This window comes from Bubalus kerabau, chromosome 1 (genome assembly GCF_029407905.1).
Source record: "Bubalus kerabau isolate K-KA32 ecotype Philippines breed swamp buffalo chromosome 1, PCC_UOA_SB_1v2, whole genome shotgun sequence".
NCBI lineage: Eukaryota > Metazoa > Chordata > Mammalia > Artiodactyla > Bovidae > Bubalus > Bubalus kerabau.
In genome coordinates this window covers 139,745,152-139,766,305 of record NC_073624.1, presented here as the reverse complement: position 1 = coordinate 139,766,305, position 21,154 = coordinate 139,745,152, and the positions used below count along the sequence as shown (strand labels likewise).

General features: G+C 37.6%; 1 protein-coding gene across 5 annotated transcripts; it reads right to left on the bottom strand.

The window, feature by feature from the left end:
* Positions 1–4,883: 4,883 nt before the first annotated feature.
* Positions 4,884–20,315, bottom strand: CDK1 (cyclin dependent kinase 1). 5 transcript variants are annotated; one of them, XM_055589886.1, is made up of 8 exons: positions 20,292–20,315; positions 17,687–17,748; positions 15,228–15,384; positions 14,323–14,446; positions 11,118–11,288; positions 9,828–9,991; positions 9,575–9,716; positions 4,884–7,279 (listed from the first exon to the last, which is right to left on the bottom strand). In XM_055589886.1, exons 2-8 carry the CDS (start codon positions 17,721–17,723, stop codon positions 7,181–7,183), a joined length of 894 nt encoding a protein of 297 aa, XP_055445861.1. In that variant the 5' UTR covers positions 17,724–17,748; positions 20,292–20,315; the 3' UTR covers positions 4,884–7,180. The 5 variants fall into 5 exon arrangements, with proteins under 5 accessions (XP_055445861.1, XP_055445855.1, XP_055445868.1 ...); XM_055589880.1 differs by lacking the exon at positions 20,292–20,315 and adding an exon at positions 20,185–20,290; XM_055589892.1 differs by having other exon boundaries at positions 7,237–8,850; positions 20,185–20,296.
* Positions 20,316–21,154: the final 839 nt, after the last annotated feature.

The window sequence follows — 21,154 nt, the reverse complement described above, 5'->3', positions numbered from 1 at the left end:
GAAGTGCTTTATTTACTTTGATCCAAGTCAAAGGTAGCTGGATAATTAGTTTTCTTTAAACAACATTCAGCTTTGCTGACATCTCATTTTCCAAAAGCAGCTGTTAGCCAAATATAGTATTGTTTATTCGCTCCCTGGAAGGCTGTTTTTAAAAAGCACTTCTTCTGGTAAAAATATTGCATCATATAATTGGAGATAACAGGAAAAGTAGGAGTTGCTGTTTGTATTTAAATAAACATTTGCTCAAAAGTCCAGTTTTGTTTGTGAATACCTCCTTTATTTTGTGCCATTAGGCACACTGAATTATTGCTGTTTATTCCCTGCTTTTCAGCCTTGCTAGGAGATATTCCAAACATGGTAACACACGAGATAAGGCTGAAGTTCTTTACCTTTTTCCTTTATACATGAGCCAGCTATTCCATTGACAGAGACTTATGAATATATATTAACATCACAATGTTTATTATCTGATATATACTTTTATACAATTGTATTTGGATAAAGTTTACTTTGGGGTTATTTTTCAGAATGTGACTATTTAAAATACCTGTAGATCTGAGTTAAACTCCCTATTACCCTCTGAGGGGAAGTGAAAAATGAAAATCACCATTGCTCTTCCAAAGAAAACACCCCATACATCTTACAATGTGCTTGGCTTGCATGTGCTGCGTGTACTGTTGGCTATTACTTTTAATTTCTAGGAACTGAAAATCTATGCAGCATCCCCTGATCTGACACTTCTCTTCACTGATCACTTGGGTTCTCTCTTATATGAACATTTTATAGTTGGAGTGGTTTGCCATTTCCTCCTTCATGGGGCTTCCTAACCCAGTGACCAAACCTGCATCTCCCATGTCTCCTACATTGTTCAGTTCAGTTCAGTTCAGTTGCTCCGTCGTGTCCAACTCTTTGCAACCCCACAGACTGCAGCACACCAAAACTCCCTGTTCATCACCAACTCCCGGAGTTTACTCAAACTCAAGTCCATTGAGTTGGTGATGCCACCCAGCCATCTCATTCTCTGTCATCCCTTTCTCCTCCTGCCTTCAATCTTTCCCAGCATCAGGGTCTTTTCTGAGTCGGCTGGCTCTTCACATCAGGTAGCAAAAGTATTGGAGTTTCAACTTCAGCATCGGTCCTTCCAATGAATATTCAAGACTGATTTCCTTTAGGATTGACTGGTTTGATATCCTTGCAGTCCAAATCTCAAGAGTCTTCTCCACCACCACAGTCCAAAAGCATCAATTCTTTGGCGCTCAGCTTTCATTATGGTCCAACTCTCACATGCATACATTGACTACTGGAAAAAGCAAAGCTTTGACTAGATGGACCTTTGTGAGTCATAATGAATGCCAAAATCTGGGGTAAAAGAAGTGAGATGTTTGCCCTTTATGGTTATCGAAGCTGCTAGAACTTTCTGTTAGCATGGGTAAGAGCTCCCAACATATAAATAACATTGCATTTGTCATCCAGTCCCTGAGGCTTCAGATTGATGTTGACTAGTCTAAAAAGTTTTCTGCTCACCTGGGAAATCACAAGCCTTTTATGTTCTGAACCATTTTCCATTAGTGCCTGTGCATGAGAAGTAATTCAAACAAGAAGCCAAAAAGCATTTATAAAACTATGTTCAAATTTTAGCAAGATTTAAGATAGAGCAAATGTTCGGCTTCCCATTTGGATCCTTGAAGCAGTGAACACAGTTCATGAAGAATAGATTTATATTTTCTTGCACATAAATATGTTTGTCATGATACCAGAACCATTGAGACAAATGGCTGTGTTCCGTTGGGAAATCTATCTTTTCTGTCCTTATTATAAAGTGTATATTACGGTATAATTATTCTTGTGGTTTCATAGTTAAAGGCATTTTTATAGTATAGGAAGCTTCTATTGAAATAGCATAGGCTACTTAGTTACTACAAAGCTCTTTACAAAAACTAACACTCATTAGGAAATTCTCCCCATTCTGCTTCTGTTATTCCATCATTTCCTTAGCAGAAAAGAATAGCATGGTTTTGAAATTGTATCTCAAGAGAAGAAACGACTGCCTGTGGAAGTGTATTTTACAGATTTCTACTCCTAACTGGTAAAAGAGTGGGTACATATACATAAACATTCCTCAAGTTTGTAGGTTCTTTGAAACAACAATAGGGATACATTTCTATCAGTACCATTTTGCACAATCAAAACTAGAAGCTACAGTTAAAACAATGATTATGAACAATAGAGCTTTTAAAGGGCAGATATTTAACTATGTAAGGATTTTAACTATAAGGGTGCTAAGTTAGAGGTTCCTTTAAAATTATGATTGTTATTTTAGTATGGATGGCTGTGACTCTTTGGGGTTGGAATGACAGAACCCCAACTCAAACCAAATTAAGCAAAAACAAAAAACCCACAACTCCTACACCTACAAGGGATACTGAGTAGCTCCAAATGTTAAGGTAGCTCTGCCAGAACCAGGCTTGAGGACCAGAGTCCAGGGACATCAAACCCCCAAGATTCTTTCTCTATTCATCACTTTCTTGGCAGAATGGGGCAGATGCCTCAGGCTCCTAGCCCTGTCATCCCAGTTTAGCAGTGTCAGCAGAAAGACTTCATTCTCTCAGGGTTTCCATAGCAAAATGGACCCTCATGGGTCTTATTTAGGTCATTTGCCCACCCCTTGAACCAATTACTGCTGCTGGGTTATGGTTTATCACTCTGATCCAATCTGGGTCATCTGTATGAAAAAGGAGCCAGGATTAAGAAGCTCAAGAGGACCACATGCAGCATAGTAAAAGTGGGACGGGGAAAATGAACATTGATTGAAAACTATCTGGGCCTTGGTCCTTTCAACCTTGAAGTAGAGGTCTCATGAGCTTTGGGGCTCCTGGGGAAGCCTGAAACCTGGGGGGCTGGTTTGGACCCTGAGCTGGGAGGGAACTCCTTGGCACCTGGGCTGCACCGGCTTTACTATTTGCCTGCCTTCTTGAGTTCTTCTTAAACTTTAGAAACTAAATACACATTCTATCAATTTATCTTGGGAACCAACACAATGCCATGAAAAGAGAACACTGTGAAGTCAGAAAGCTCCCAAGTCCTTGCTCCTGCTTTTAACTAGCCTTGCAATCCTTGGCAAATTACTTAAGGTCTATGAATTTAGTTTCACCGTTTCTAAGATGAAGATGGCCACTCCCTTACAAGATTGCTGGGAAAAACAGAAGTGTATGTGAAGCAGTGGTTGCTCACCAGAGATGTCCAGCTCTAGTTGAACAGAAGGGACCATAACCTATGAGCAACCTTAAAGGCCTGGGGTTAGTCTAGCACTTGAGGTTCTAGACAGAGGGCTGTGGGGATGAAAGAACAGGACATGGCCCCAGCCCTCAGTAAGGGAGAAAATAACAGTGCTAAGAGTAACATAAGAAAAAAGTGGGAGACTTCAAAGGAGAAAGGAATTACCATGTACCAGGAACTTTACCCATATTCCCCATCTAGTGTACCATTGTTAAATGCCATCTGTTAAGATTTAAGAACCAATTACTCTGACAGAAAAATAGCTTACTGCCCAATTTTTGCAATGTATTGAAGAGCACATTAGGGGATCCTGACAAAGAGACATGTACTGTATCTGTATGCGTATGTCTGTGTGTGTGTACACATGATGCCTGGCCGCCCTGTCTATATCTCTAACAATTTTACAATCCTACTTACGCATTTATATAAATAAATGCCATTTGTTATCTCCATTGCACAGTTAAGGAAATAGATTCAGAGACTCTGAGTGACTTACTCAAAGCCACAGGCGGAATTGGCAGAACTGGGAACCAAGCCCTAACATGGCTCTAAAACTGGAATCTATATTACGCCGTTCACTTTTCTCAATTCTCAACAGTGACAATGTAAGATTTAGGTTTAAATTCCAATTCAACTTCTACATGTATACTGACTCTGGGTCAGTTTTTCCTTCTGCACCATGCTTCCTCTCGTAACAAGATGACTAAGTTTCTGTTCAGTTCTCCAGATTTCTGAGAACTACCCATGCCGTGATTCTCAAAGTGGTCCTTGGACCATCATATCACCACCTGGAACTTGCTAAGAAATTGTATTCATGGCTATACAGGACCTGCCGAATCTGGGGATGCACAAGAAATCTCTTAACAAGCTCTCCAGATCCTAATTCAAGTTTGAAAACCAGACTTTTCAGTATTCTAAGGAATGCAGGTATTGTGATACCTTTTTCCCTTCTCAGCAAACAAGTCTATGACTCTCAACACATTTCTTCTAAAGTTTTTAAGGCATCTTAGAAACTCAATATTCAAACTACTAAATAAATATCCAAATATTCAGTATGGGACTGAAAAGGTCTACTCTTGCTTCCAATTATATTTAACATCACTCCTTTCTCCAAAGGTCAAAAGTTACAATCCTTGTCAGTACCATTACTGTCCCACCTGAGCCGTTTCCTAGACATTATTTTTAAGTCAGAATTTTCTCCCTCTTCAGGAACTTTCACACTTTATCCCTCCATCCTTTGCTTTCTCTTTAGTCATTCAACACTCTATCCATCTTGCCCCAGACCTATTCAAACAATGCCCACTACTCTCAAGCTCTACAGCCCACAAACATATCTAAATGTCTCTATTCTGTCCACAAAATGCAAAATGATCCTAAGGTCCTAGGAATATGGCAACTATTTAAACAGGGATGGGGCTGAAGTTGACCTGTTATTAAGTACAGTTTGCTAGAAGCACTAATGTAGAAGTATATTTCACCAAGAACTTTCAAGTTTCCTTTTTTTACTAATTAAAAATTATTTCATTGTTAATCCAAGTCCCCAAAATACCTTTTATTCACTAAAAAAAAAAATGGTTTTTTCAAACATTTAATTCACACAGGCCATGTCCACATATAAATTAATGATTTTATTATACATTATGTATTAACTTCTTTGCATCATTACTGCCTTTATATTTTATGTTTAACAACAACAACAAATCCTTCTCTAAAGCCTACAGACAATAAGATACAGCATTAGTCACAGTATATGGAAGTCTCCTACTGGTGATAAAATACACAAACCTCTCCCCTCACCAAAGAACTTGGTACAGCCTAAAACGGAAATAGAACAAGTTAGAGATAATGCAAGATAACAAAGTTTTCAGACAACTAAAACTAGATGTTGGTCCAAAGTTGTTAAAGTCACCACCAACTGGCGATAACTGGCTGCATCAGAATCATCTTGGGGGACTTTTAACTGTTTAGGGTAGGAAGAGAGTTAGTCTCAGGTGTTTCTAGCACAGAACAGATTTAACAAAGACAAGATCCACTTTAAAATCAATCAGAAGCGCCACAGCACAAGCCAATTTAAAAATATGCATGAGATGAGGACCCAGTTCAGTGGCTTTTCAACTAGTCACTGAAGCTGACATAAACACTTTACTTAGGACTACACAGAGAGCTGGAGCAGAACAAAACGTATGTCTGTTTACAGCAACTGATGGCAGGGTTCTTCCATCTCATTTCCCTGGTCCACCAAGTAGGTTCTAAACTGATGAATTACTGACTTTCCAAACAATTAGACTGCACTGAACAACAGCAATGAGCATGCAGGCAGGCTGCTGCGACCAAAGCCACAAGGCCCCAAACACTGGTGACACCAGCGCGTCTGCATATTACTGAAACAGAAGGACCAAGAAATAATTTATAAGACACACTGATAGTTTTGTGGGGCAGAGGGGTGGCGGCATCAGTTATCAATGCTGATTCTACACCGCCAAAGGTCTGTAATGCACAATTGAAAAGCAGACCCATTTCAATACTTCATAGACAATCTGCAGATACTCCATTTCACCATTTCACCATCTCAATTAACTCTTGTGTGACTGACCTTTCACTTACCAAATTCCCACCATGAAATCTCTCAACAGTGTGACCTCAAACGACTTCCATCTCTAGTTGCATTCCCTTACTGCAGGCTGGCTTCCACCGAAAGACCTAGAAGGTGGCCACCAAAACTCTCACCTTATGCCCTGTTGCCAAAGAAAGTGACCCATACTTTCTCCTCAAGTGAAAAAATTAGAAGACAACAAGATTAGGTAGATCACCCATTACACACTCAATCAACTGGATCAGCCACACAAGAAGGCTCATTCTGGTCATGGGCTATCAGCATGAAAAACAGAGCATATGGGCAGCCAGTGGATAGATATACACTAAAAATGATAAAAAGTATTTTTAGAGACACTTCTTTTGGCTATAACAAACAATCTAAATTAGGCTACTTACAGGTAAAAATCACAATGAGCAGCATTATTAAACAATTCCAAAAGCTAGTGATCTTGGCTAAATAATTATACATTAGAACCTTCTAAGGCGGCTGCTAATAAACTAAACTATGTCAAAATTTGCAAAGAGTTTAGTCAGACTTGAAAGCCAAGATAAGCAACTCCTTTGTATGGTTGTTACCTCTGACCAAAGCACAAGAATTCACTCAGACAAATAACTTTCATAACCTTCCTAAAAATAGGATACCTCATAAATTTTCTAAACTGTTCTTTCCTGCTGTGGACAGCCCTTGATCTCTGACTGTAAAACTTAGCAAGCTTTGGCATATACTAATGTTAGTTTTACAAGTTACTAAAAACCTCTATAAATTAAGCATCGTCTCTCAAATCTGGATAGTTCTCTCACTCTGAATGCCTAAACATTTAGGTCACAAATTGAAATACCAGTAGAAAAATATTCATCTTTAGGCAGGGTGTATAGTTACCACATAACAAGAAACTGACAAGAAAATTTAAACAGAGTATAAAAATACTTCAAAGCATTATGAACTTTGAACTTAGCACACTTTCCTAAATTTTAGTATTTCCAACAAGAAAAGAAGACTGGGGTAGCATTTTAGATGGTTTAAGCTAACTCAAAAATTTCCTGATTCCTGACATCAATACTAGATTTATATAGTTTTATTATAGTAACAAACAGCTGTTACAGTGGAATCTACAAACATATACAGAATTATTATATTTAAATTCATATAGAACAGTATTTACATTTTAACTTAGTTTTGAAATCAGAAGATGAAGTACAGATTAAGTTTTACAACAAAGAAAAGAAAAATACACAAAACAAAAACAGAGATGAACAGTAAAAATACAATTATCTGTTCTTGACACAACACAGGGAAACTGTCAGAAAGCTACATCTTCTTAATTTGACTGTCCAAATCATTAAAATACGGATGATTCAGTGCCATTTTGCCAGAAATTCGTTTGGCAGGATCATAGATTAACATTTTCTGTGTGAGGAAAAGATATTTTAAAAGGTTATTTATTTAAGGAAAAAAAAAAACAACTCCCCCAAAAGCCTTACTTTTCTACCAATAAGCCATATGCTAATAATTTTAAAGAAAAACTATTAAATGAATGTTCCCATTAGTTTAACACCAAACCACATAAATGTTTTACCTCACCCTCTAGCTCTAAAATGATCTAGTCTTTAAATCACAAATATCTTGATAACCTTTTTGCTATAAATTACATTTTAAGACACAAGCATTCATGGATAACTTTAAAACCAAGGCATAAATTTAAGAAAGATTATCTAGTTAATTATATTTACTTTGAGAATTAAAAGGCCCTCTGAGTTACTTACAACATTCCTGAAATTGTGGTAATTAACTACAGAGGTTTCTAATGTAGCTTTCAGCAGTTTCTAATAAAAACAAAACCAGCATGCACTATGCTATAAACAGAGTTAAAATGACTCACTAAATGAACTATGGTCAGAAACTTAAGTGTTAAAAGTTTATTTACACGTCAGCAGAAAAGTTAAAATGTATCTTAAAGAAATCTTTAAATCAATAAGCCAACCTAGAGACACTTCGACTCTCTTGTTAAGCTCTTATTCTATAGCTGGCACTCTACTTTGTTCATTTCATGTTACTTAATCCTGACAACAAAAGATAGGAATTAGTCCCTTCCCACTTTACAAATGAGAATACTGAGGCTCAAAGAGGTTAAGGAACTTGCCGAAGTTCACAGAGCTATCAAGTGAGAAAGATGAAATTTGAAACCAAGACTAACATATGGTTTACAGCAGTGATTATCAACCTGGTGAGACTGCCCCTAACGGGATATTTGGCAATGTGTAGATACATTTGGGGTTGTCACAACTGGGATGAAAATGTGTTAAAGGCATCTACAGGACACAGAAATGGGATGCTGTTATGTATCTTAACGATGTACAGGACTGCCTCCAGCAGCAAAAAATGATCCAGTCCAAGATGTCAATACTGGCTAGACTAAGGAACCGTGATTGACAACGTAATTTTCATTTCGTTAACTAAAGTGACATTCTTTGAAATGTTCAAGAATCCCAGACTGGGCCAGGAATACAGAGGGCCTTTTACATCACATCATCAATACTGATGTACAAAATATCTGAGTGGCGGTAAAGGACCCTGGACTGCACTGTAAGCATTTGGGAAATCTGAGCTGAGTTGGTGGCATGATTATAACCTGTGAAAGAGGCTCAAAGATCAATTAGAACACATGTATGATGATACAGCAATAGATTTTTTTCCTTTGTTTAGTAACCTACCAAAATTTCTTTTTTGGAATTACATTACCTGAGATTCATAAGATTTAGGAGAAGACAATGGCACCCCACTCCAGTACTCTTGCCTGGAAAATCCCATGGATGGAGGAGCCTGGTGGGCTGCAGTCGATGGAGTAGCTAGGAGTCAGACACGACTGAGCGACTTCACTTTCACTTTTCACTTTCATGCATTGAAGAAGGAAATGGCAACCCACTCCAGTGTTCTTGCCTGGAGAGTCCCAGGGACGGGGGAGCCTGGTGGGCCGCTGTCTGTGGGGTCGCACAGAGTCGGACACGACTGAAGCGACTTAGCAGCAGCAGCAACACCTCAGTATTTAAATACTGTTCTAAAATAAATTTCCTGGGGCAGGTCTAGGACAATTTATTTGATGCTAACAAATTATTTTTTGTCTTATTTTTAAAGAACACAGCTGTTTAGTTGGAACAGCAACGTAATAGAGGGGAAGGTTTTAAGAACTACATTCATCCCTTTGCTAACCTATCTGATGTGGAAATGAGGCACAAGGTGAGAAATGGAAATTCATGCAGCAAAGGCTTAAATAACTAAAAATATGAAAAAATAAGGAAGACACCTATGTCTAAACTAAAAACCAGTAAATACCAAGACAAAAAAGCTGGAAAGGGGGGCCACTCCAAGTCAGTCACTTACAGCGTTATTATTAACCCTGTCCTCTCCTTCAGAGTATCTATAGCTATCTATCAGATTAAAAACAAATCAACAAGGACAACAAAAAAATGCCAAACTCTCCTCTCAAAACCACTAGTGTTTTTTGTATCTAAAATGGAACTAGTAATGTGCTTGCTTCAGTAGCACATATACTAAAATAGAGCTAGTAATATAATAAACATAACAGTTATGTGTCTAGCTCAACAAATATTGGTTTTATTCCTATTTCCTAGGTAAAGACAGAATTAAGTACATTCAGAATTAATTATCCATGGTATTAAAACCAATATAAAGGGCATTCCTTACCGAGAGCAGATCCAAGCCATTTTCATCCAAGTTTTTGACATGGGATGCTAAGCTTCCTGGTTTCCACTTGGGAAATGTACTCTTATAGTCCTGTAAAGATTCCACTTCTGGCCACACTTCATTATTGGGAGTGCCCAAAGCTCTAAAAAGCCAAAACAAAACAAAAACTTACAAGTTAAAGCATCAACATAATTCTTGCTTTCTACATGTTAATTTTAAAGTTCTTAACAGCTCAAGCGTAAATCAAAAATACCTGAAAATTCTGAAGAGTTGATCAATTTCTGAATCCCCATGAAAAAGTGGTTTCTTCGTTGCTAATTCAGCAAATATGGTACCTATACTCCAAATGTCCACTGGAGTTGAGTAGCGAGCTGACCCCAGCAATACTTCTGGAGATCTATACCAGAGTGTCACTACCTATTACAAAGAAAACACCTTACCTGGAATAAATGTGGCACATTAAATTACCTAAATGTAAACATTTATATTAGGACTATCCTTTAGAATGCTGCACAATTGTCTCTGATACTGTTTAAAAGTCAATTAACTATATACAATACTAAATGTTAGATAAATACTTCATTTGTAAGTTATATTCACTAAGGAGGAAAAGATAAAAGCATACCAAATCTTTTCAAATCAGTAAAACGCAAGGATCAAAACAGTCAAGACAGCCTTCACTTAAGAACAAAAGCACAATGATACTGGATCTGGGCTGACACTGGGCTCTACAAGCGCACGCATCACTCACATGCTAAAATCACAACCAAGGCAAACAACAGCTTATTAGTGGTCTAGCACCAACCTACTATTTTAGCATATCTAATTTATCACAGTGCAGGGCAACAGCATCTATTGAGACCAGTGGAAACCAAATAATATATATTTACAGATCCATGGGAAAAATTATAAAAAGGAATGATTAAAAAGGAGCCAAGACATCTAACCAGAGGTGTACTGTCACAAGTTTTGATCAAGAGGAAGTCTTTGAGCACAAGGGTAGACAACTCCACAGAAGACAAGGTTTCCCAATAATCCTTAACTGTGATTCAGCATTCCCTTTCCCTCCAGAAACAGCAAACAAACAAAAAGCCAAGTCATCAATATAACAGGCACAAAACTTGGTTATATTTACAAGCTTCTAAAAGCATCTGAAATAGTCATACTTAATCCACAAAACCTTTTAACTAGTCTTTTTCAAGACAGGATCCAAATGAGACAGAAATCACATGTAATTTGCACAGGGAAGGTTTACTATACAGGATTAGTAACTGTAATAATCGGAGACTGACTTGGAAGAATAAATGACTCCTTCCTGCAATGCCTCTCTAGCACCCTCTACTGTCAAAGGTAACATCTGGCAAAGGAAAAACACGCAAAAGTTCCAGATGCATTTTCACATAGCAGACAATGAAGTTTGGACTCGAGAGGCAATAAACTGATATCGGCAGATTGAAAATCTTTCTGAGTATTTTTTCTTGTCTTAAAGAATACAGAAAACAATCCTTCAATCACACATAACAAAAGTACCAAAAAAACATACCTCATGCGTATATACTCTAATAGGAATTCCAAAAGCTCTGGCAAGGCCAAAATCTGCCAGTTTAATTGTTCCTTTATCATCAATCAATAGATTTTGAGGTTTTAAGTCCCTGTGGAGAACTCTTCTAGAGTGACAAAACACAATCCCTTGTAGGATTTGGTACAAATAACTCTGGAAGAAGGAAATATAAATTAGAAACTTAACCATATGATGAAATGATTTTCTAAATAATCTTGGCAGGTTTCTTTCAAAGACATAAGAAATTATATTGCAGAGAAATAAACAATTTACCAAAAAAGTTCTCAGGCCACTTGAAACTAACAGGAAGTATCTGGGGGGTGAGAAGCCCATTTATATCAAGTATTATGTTTGTACAACTAAGATAAAGATATTCACCTTATGGGAACATCTATAGACACTCATTTCATTTTCTTTTACTTATTCTGGTCCCTAATTCTTAAGTAATAAGGTAATTTTCTATATAGAAAGTTTCTTAAACTTTTGTTTTATATACTTATAGCAACTCTAGTTCTGCCCTGAGTAAGTTTAGTCTTTTCCATTTCTGTCTTTTATCTTTATATATTCACTTCCTCTTTGGAAACACTGGTCACACACACACACAAAAAAAGAATATTATGACTGTATTTAAATAGATATAATTATGGCAAAATGCTGTTTAGCAGTTCAGAGAAGTGTTTTGTAAGATTCCTGTTGCCAACAAAATGTAACTGACATTTGAAGTAACATGGGTACTACAGAAATATAAAATATAGTATTGACTATAAAGTTCAATATTATAAAATACATAAAACCAATCAGTTGGAACAACTGGCTAGCCATTTGGAAAAAAAATTAAGAACCCTAGTTCTTACATCAAAATAAACCTTTGATTCATCTAGGATTTAAGACAAAAGGAGGAATGGTAATCTACTGAAACCACTAGAAAAACACTGTCATGTACTGTTCTAATACATGTGATCTTTGCATGAGGAAGATTTAAATAAGAAATAAAAATCTCCAAAAGCCATGTACTGATATGTACAAGTGTGTTAAATTATAAAAATAACTAATGGTATATACACACCATTAACAAAAGACAAAAAAAAAGCAATAAAAGAACTATTATCAATACATTACCAATAAAAGGCTCTTAAAAACCAGTGAAAAAAGTATCCTAACAGAATCATCAGTGAAAAATATGTAGTGTTTATAAAATGGCTAAGAAATAAAAAATGTTAAACAAAAGAAAAATGATGTTAACGTATTTTTCATAGTATTGTTATCAAAAAGATTAATCAAAACAAGTTTTGACAGTGATGTGCTAAAAAATATACATACACCATGATATTGGTCTACTTTTTTAGAGGGTTAACCAGCACTATCAAGATTTTAAGTGTAAATAAATATCTTCAACCCACTGATTTCAGTGGTGAGACTCCTATAAAGATACACAGGAATATATTCACTGCAGCACTGACCATAAGGACATGAGTCTCCAAGCTGGAAAACAACTTCAGTGTCCACCAGTGTGCAGCTGGTTTACGCAGTTATATCAGACATTAGAAAGACGGGTAGACTCACATTTTACACAGTAAAAGGGAAAGTAATGCATATATACTAATATATATAAAATCCCATTTTTATAAAAAGTTTATGTATATACACATACAAAGTTGACATACAAGTATCTCTAAGATTACTAATAAAACAAAGGCTACCTCTGAGGAGTGGTTTGGTAGAGATGGTATAAGGATAATTATTTTAAATTTAAATGAAACTCAATCTCTACACCACCTGACCTGCCTCCTGAGAAACCTATATGCAGATCAGGAAGCAACAGTTAGAACTGGACATGGAACAACAGACTGGTTCCAAACAGGAAAAGGAGTGTGTCAAGGCTGTATATTGTCACCCTGCGTATTTAACTTACATGCAGAGTACATCATGAGAAACGCTGGACTGGAAGAAGCACAAGCTGGAATCAAGATTGCTGGGGAAAATATCAATAACCTCAGATATGCAGATGACACCACCCTTATGGCAAAAAGTGAAGAGGAACTAAAAAGCCTCTTGATGAAAGTGAAAGAGGAGAGTGGAAAAGTTGGTTTAAAGTTCAACATTCAGAAAACAAAGATCATGGCATCTGGTCCCATCACTTCATGGGAAATAGATGGGGAAACGGTGTCAGACTTTATTTTTTGGGGCTCCAAAATCACTGCAGATGGTGACTGCAGCCATGAAATTAAAAGACGCTTACTCCTTGGAAGGAAAGTTATCACCAACCTAGACAGCATATTCAAAAGCAGAGACATTACTTTGCCAACAAAGGTCCATCTAGTCAAGGCTATGGTTTTTCCAGTGGTCATGTATGGATGTGAGAGTTGGACTGTGAAGAAAGATGAGCACCGAAGAATTGATGCATTTGAACTGTGGTGTTGGAGAAGACTGCTGAGAGTCCCTTGGACTGCAAGGAGATCCAACCAGTCCATTCGAAAGGAGATCAGCCCTGGGTGTTCTCTGGAAGGAATGATGCTAAAGCTGAAACTCCAGTCCTTTGGCCGCCTAATGCGAAGAGTTGACTCACTGGAAAGGACTCTGATGCTGGGAGGGATTGGGGGCAGGAGGAGAAGGGGATGACAGAGGATGAGATGGCTGGATGGCATCACTGACTCAATGGACGTGAGTTGAACTCAGTGAACTCCGGGAGTTGGTGATGGACAGGGAGGCCTGGCATGCTGCGATTCATGGGGTCACAAAGACTCGGACACGACTGAGCAACTGAACTGAACTGATTCTCTACAATAAATTAAACAAAATATATATTCAAATCCAGAATAAAATGAAACTTTCTGCCAGCATCACCCTGTCCCAGGTTTTTGTTCTTTTATTTAACACATATCTGACTGACAAAGAACAGAATACCCTAGTTTCCAACACTACACACTTATTACTTTTCTGTTTTTTCAGGTAGTACTTTTCACTTTACAACCAGAAGCACTGTCTAGTAATAAAATAGTTAATTGTTAACAACCTATAGACTATGTGAGAAAAAACAAAATATTCTTTAATGAAACATTCTTTTCTTCCTTGTTCTACTTTCTAACACTTTTTCCAAGTATATTCTCATGAAACACAGGCGCCTCTCAAGTGTAGACCCTTACATTCACAGTGGATAAACACTAACAAAATTAGGCAAGATTCTCACCTTAACAAGTGAAGAATCCATGAACTGACCAGGAGGGATAGAATCCAAGTATTTCTTGAGATCCATGGAAAGGAATTCAAAGATGAGATACAACCTGGAATCCTGCATAAGCACATCTTGAAGACTGAAAAATAAAACAATTACAAATCTTAACATTTTTGATCTCTCACAAAGTAAAATGGCTTCTATACACATCATAGTTGCTATTAGAAAAAGCAGGCCATAAGAAATTTCTACAGTAACAAATACATGCTATACTGTTTTGGAATAGAAGAGATGGTACCTTCCCTAGTAGTGAAACTGTAGTATTAAACTAGAATTTGAGAAAGGAACCTCAGGGCAGCAACTGAAAATTAATTGATATTACAGATGTTAACTTGGTAAATTGCCTGTAGTCCAGAAGAAAATTTCTAGGCTGACTGCTTGTTGCTTAGAGCTTGTCTTTCCATTGAGGCAACTTATAGAAATAAACTTTTTAAAGTATTATCTAACCTTACCAGTTGTTCACCATCTCAAGCCCACAAAATGCAATTAAATCCTAACTTTCACCTGACCTAGCTACCTATCTCAGGTCGCTAATTAAAGAGTCCTTAAAGACCAGAGCTCTCAGAGTTGGAACAGTGACAAGCTTTGTGAAAAAAGACTTCCTTGTCTCCCTTGACCAGTTTATCCTGATTTTCCAGCCCCCACTACTAATCTCTATCACCAAGCCCCTCTAACTCTATTCCTGCTTTAAAAGCCTATGTTTTTCTATGCCCAGCATTCTCAATGAACAAAAATAGTAGGGTTCTATTCCACTCAGAAAGGTTCAATCAGAAATTAAGCAACTGTAAAAATTTTCACAATGAAATTCATATGTGAAATAGCATGCAGAAAATGATTCAAATTCAGATATTATACCATACCTGACTATATTTGGATGACGAAGCTCTTTTAATAGAGATATTTCCCGAATTGCAGTACTAGGAACCCCTTCCTCTTCACTTTCTAGTCTGATTTTCTTCATGGCTACCACTTGACCTGTAGTTTTGTGTCTACCCTTATATACAACTCCATAGGTACCTGAAATAGACAAAGTAAGTGTCTGCTATGTGACAACCTCCACAAACTAAAAATATTTTTTTAGAAGATGATTGAATTCCATAAGGCGTCACATGATAGAAACATCTGCTGTGGCCACAAAGAAAGCATCTCATTCATAATTATACTCTCATCACTTCCAAAAGAAAAGAGGCTAATTACAACCTAAGCTATCTGCAGTTTAGAAAATCCATATAGTCATCACAGGTTCCCCATACAATTCAAATTACCAGTAATTTTCCAGCACATTTTAGAGAAAAAGGATCATCTGCAAATTAGAATGTATGTCCTGTCAAACATCCTACCCAAGGTAGGCATAAAATAAATGCAGGAAGCCTCACATCCGTTTGGAAATTGAGAACATGGATTCCGATGTATGGGTTTTAGCTAATGAGCAATAATTTCAATATAAGGGATCCTGGGGTACACCGAACAGAAAAGGCAATAAGGGAGATGGACTAGTCAGCTAAAAACAAGTTCACATGCATGATATGCTGAATCCCCCAGGTAAGTGATTTTTAATCTGGGGTCGGACAATTTAAGGGAGGTCTTGACTCCCTTAATTACATGAAAATTTTCTTAAATAGATTTACTATTTTTTTTTATGACATCAGTATAACTTCAAAAGCAATTAGGAGGGACTTATATCTAGGGAAGTCTATTTTACAGTTTTTTAAGAGTTTCTCCAAAACTAGTAGTATTTCAAAAAAGGATAAGAACCACTAATAAATAAATGATCTACTTGTTTGATCAGAATATTAAGGATGGTTTGCTCAGTGACAAACTGATGCTATATAAACTCCTTTTTTTAAATAGAAAAATTCTATCCAATTGCCTATGTCATGGTGTCATTTTAAAAATATAAGTTAACATAAAATTCATTGTATATTATTTCGACGAAATTTGGAGTAATCGTGCTTTGGATAACCAGTTGATCTGGGAATTCCCTGATGGTCCGGTGGTTAGGACTCTGTACTTTGACTGCTAAGTGCCTGGGTTCAACCCCTGATTCAAGGAACTAAAATCCCACAAGTCGCATTGTGAGGTCAAAAAAAATCAAGGAGAACTGATCTTGTTTGATCTTCACCACCATTCTTCGTGGGTGAACCTTCTGTACACTTAAAATCTGTACATTTTTCAGATGTAAATTATACTTGCATTATACACAGAAGTAGGTAAGCCAGTAGCACCCTCAACCAGCACACTGTTAAGACAAACTCAGGAAGATCAGTCATTTACATAATATAGTCAAATAAGTAGTTAATGGTAAATTCAAACCTTTTAAAGTATTCTTACCTCTCACTCAAGTGTACAACATTCACCTGGTCCTAAAATTTACTCATAAGAGCCACTGATTAACTTACAGTGAACACTCAATATATACTGAATTGAGTTTTAGACATCACAAGTGCTCTTTGTCTCTCCTGACTTGCACTTTGAAATGAGCTAAGCATTATAAAATTTAAAAATCTTCAATATAGGCAAATTTATGGAGACTGAATAGCAACCCACTCCAGTATCCTTGCCTGGAGAATCCCAGGGACAGGGGAGCCTGGTGGGCTGCCGTCTATGGATGGGGTCGCAGAGTCGGACACGACTAAAGCGACTTAGCAGCAGCAGGGAGACTGAACAATAAACAGAAAAACTGTTAATCAACAAATGGTTATAGAGTGTCTGCTAAATGCCAACTAAGGTTCCACATCATGCATATAGTTATGTTCTCTATGATCTAAAAAGCCAGAAAGGGGTTCAAATTATAACCTGAGTTCAATGAATTATTTTTGTTAACTCAGAAGAAAATCACAGAACAACTTGGTAATAATTGAAATAAGAGTTGATATATTTTAATCAAAAGACATTAAGAAGACATTAACCACCAAATGAAATACATGACCCTGACTAGAACTTCAGAGAGTATATGCAGATGTACTTTAAACTAAAGCACATAATTTCACTGCCCTAACACTCTCCTCAACACACCTACAAAACAGCAATAGTGTTTTTTAAAAAAAATATATAGATATATTGCTTTAAGTGTTTAGTATTAGAAGAATGTAAGATTATTGGAGGGATGCTGGTAGGGAGACATGTCAGAATAATTTCAATTCTCTTGAAAGGTTAACTATTTTTTTTTTGCTTATGCTATTATGTAGAAAACATATATATTAATGCACTAATGTACTGTTAGATACTTTAAAAACTGAATTTGAATATTTACATGTCAAAGATGTCAAATCATTAAATCATTTTTTAAAAATCCTTTTATATTATTAAAACCACTCACCTTCTCCAATTTTCTCTATTTTGGTATAGTCTTCCATACTTAATCAGTGGGTATGGTAGACCCTAAAATGAGAAGAAAAGCTTATTTGATTACATGCCACTAAGTCAAAGGGTGCTTTTAAGTTATTGATAAGATATTACAAGTAAAGAATTTCCCATCATGCCTAGAGCAGTATTAACTTTCCACAATAGGACTTCCCTCATGGTGCAGTGGATAGGAATCCACCTGCCAATGCAGGGAACACAGGTTCAATCCCTGGTCCAGGAAGATTCCACATGCCGGGGGCAATTAAGCCCAAGAGTCACAAGTACTGAAGTCTGTGCACCCAGCTGGTGCACGGCAACAAAGAGTAGCATCCACTGGCCTCAACTAGAGAAAGTCACTTGTGGCAATGAACATCCAGTGCAGCCAAATACAAATAAATTTTTAAAAAATTTTCCATAAGATTAGCTATTCTATTAAAACAATATTTACAAGGGGAAGAACTCAAGACTCTCCCACCTTTCTTAGCTTCTGAAACATTGGAAATATTTGTATATCCTATACCTGGATAACTCTGGTATACTAAGTCACTTCAGTGTCCGACTGTGTGATCCTATGGAGCCTGCCAGGCTCCTCTGCCATAGGATTCTCCAGGCGAGAATACTGGAGTGGACTGCCATGCCCTCCTCCAAGGTATCTTCCTGACCCAGGGATGGAAACCACTGTCTGTTATGTTTCCTGCACTGGCAGGCAGGTTCTTTACCACTAGAGCCACCTGGGAGCTTCTTTCAAAATTAACCTTCAAATTCAGACATCAACTTATCTATCCGTTCCAAACAAAACCCTGATGTTCTTTACATAAGACTTCTAAGGCTCATCAATGTGTGCCAATTATACCCAAATAGTTTAACAATGAATGCTACTTGAATTTGTAGCTTCATGATACTTTTATGAAGTTAATAAACAATTTTTAAAGACATGAAGTAGGGAGCTAAAACGTGGTCACACTGTTCAACCATTAGAAAATATTTAAAGCAGCCAAAGTATATTCATTTCAACTTGCTCAAATGACAGTTTTAATCTTTCTCTTGTTGTCAGGAGTCACGTAACACAAACATGATAAAAAAACTTTCAAGATACCTTTTGTAAAGTAGGAAATATCACTAAGCACTCTAAAAGAAAATGGGCAATTCCATACATAAAGTCTATTTTAATTATACCCCATGCAATGTCAAGAACAAAGAATGTCCATATACTTGAATCACAAAAAAAAAAGGTTTAAAAAAAAAAAAAGCGAAAACGACAACCAGATACTCAAAACTTCCTGGTAAGTTTGCCACGGAAACATTAACTTCAGAAGCCCAAACCATCGTTTTATATCACTGATAAAATCATAAAGGTCACTGAACCTTAAGTTAAATTTCTCACATTCTTTTTCAAAATCATTCCAGACATAAGCAGAGATAAACTTATTTAAATAAACAAAATTGCACTACACTGGCCATCTTAAAAATCAATTTTACAAATGGCAACGGATTAGGATTAACTAATCTTTTCTTCAATATCCAGCTGTAATATGCCCAAATCACAATGAAACTGTGGAGCTTATTTTAAACAAAATCACTGAAAAATAACTCAACTTCAAAGCTGGGTTCAATTACTCTTCCACCTTTTCCTGGTTACAACTATTTTAAATAAAGGATGTGGCTTCGTAATGCCTTTTGAATGCCTCTATTCCTAGTGACAGGATGTAAAATATCAATGGCTTCACCCACCCAGACACCTCCAGGTCTTTAAAGAAAGCAAGACCTGCACGTTAAAACTGATTAAAGGATTTAAAAAGACACGTTTCTAACTCTCCGCGTTTCTTAGATTTCCAGTTTTTGCCAATTCCACTGTTTGTAACAACCACCAAGCATAAAATAAAATCCAAAAAATCCAAGTTCTCTTGGGGTCTATGCCCAGGATAAGTGTTCTTAAAAGCTCCAGGTAGGCTAGGGTCATGGGAACAGAGAGGCAAGCTGAGAAGGCCCACAAGTTAGTTCTTCCGGTAGGTTTCCTGGGACCACCTGGGATTAGAAGCAGGCGCGAGCACCTTGCTGAGTTGCGGTCTTGCTTTCCACTCCCGGAGGCGAGACTAGGAGCTGCAGGGCCGAGCCTGGCACTCCACAAGCGCTTGGCACCACTCTGCCTTCCATCAACCCTCGAAAGCCTCCTCAGCCACCCGCGACCCCAGATTGCAATTCAGAGGCCAGAGCAATGCCAGCCCTGCCTGAACAACCCTGGCCGGGCTGGGCTCCCCCAAGCCTCCCACTGAAGCCGGGGTTGGCGTCGCTCCACGCGCAGGCCCGGGGCCTCCGGTTAAGGCCGGGCTTGGCGGTACGCAGAACCCCACTGCCCAGAGCCCAGCCTCCCAATTATCACCTGCTTCATTAATACTCCCCCTCCAAGGTCCGCAAGCCGGCCCTTCCGAGTCGACAACCCCATAGGCAACACCCTGACCCCACCAACGCTACCCGGCTTTATCCCGCGGCGAAAGCTGCGGCGGCTACCAAGTCAGCGACGCTCTCCCTAACTTCCAAGCGCCAGCTTTGGAGCTAAGTGCGAGCAGTTTCAAACTCACCGCGCTAAAGGGTCCTGGATTCACCAATCAGATAGCCCGTAGACTTTTAAAGGAGCCAATCAGAGCCTAGCTTCCCTTAACGCTGGGCTTCCCGGGTGGCTAGAGCGCGAAAGATGGAGGAAACGGCGGCTGGAGAAAAAGCAGAAGGGCGGGCGCCAACTGAGTCTGGGCGCAAGCGCTTTCTAAGACAGGGTCGTCCTATTGTTTCTAGTCATAAGAAATCTACTGTCCTCTCTGGGTTGGGTATTTTCTCTCCCAATATTGGCACAATAAAAATTGGAGGTATTCAAACAGTTCATCACAAAAGTGGTACTACACGTAATCCAGATCCCATTACTTTTATTTCTGATACTTAAAGCTAATGTATATTTATGCTTTTCTAAAATAATGAATCTCAATCTGGGCCAAAGGAGCAGGATTCTGCATGTCCCAAGGGGAAGATCCCGCATGCTCAACTTAAGACTCAAGGCAGCCAAAAAACAAAATAAATAAACTTTGTTTTAATAGAAAGAGGTAATAGAAAACTAGGAAAGATGTCCTCAACAGGGTAAAGAAGCTTGTCATATATATATATGAATATAAGTTGGATACATTTCTGTCACATTTCATCATATATATATATGAATATAAGTTGGATACATTTCTGTCACATTTCACACACATATATGGCTGTGCTATGTTTTCACCTCACTTTTTTTAATTTCAATTTTTTAATCTATGTAACATTTTAATTAAAAAACAGAATTTTTCTTTTCTTAAATGTTAAAATATTCTCACATCAGAATTTTAAATGTTCTTGAAAAAACAAAAATTCACACTTCCGTGGGAGAAGAAAAAGATCTAAATTATACTTTAAATAATCC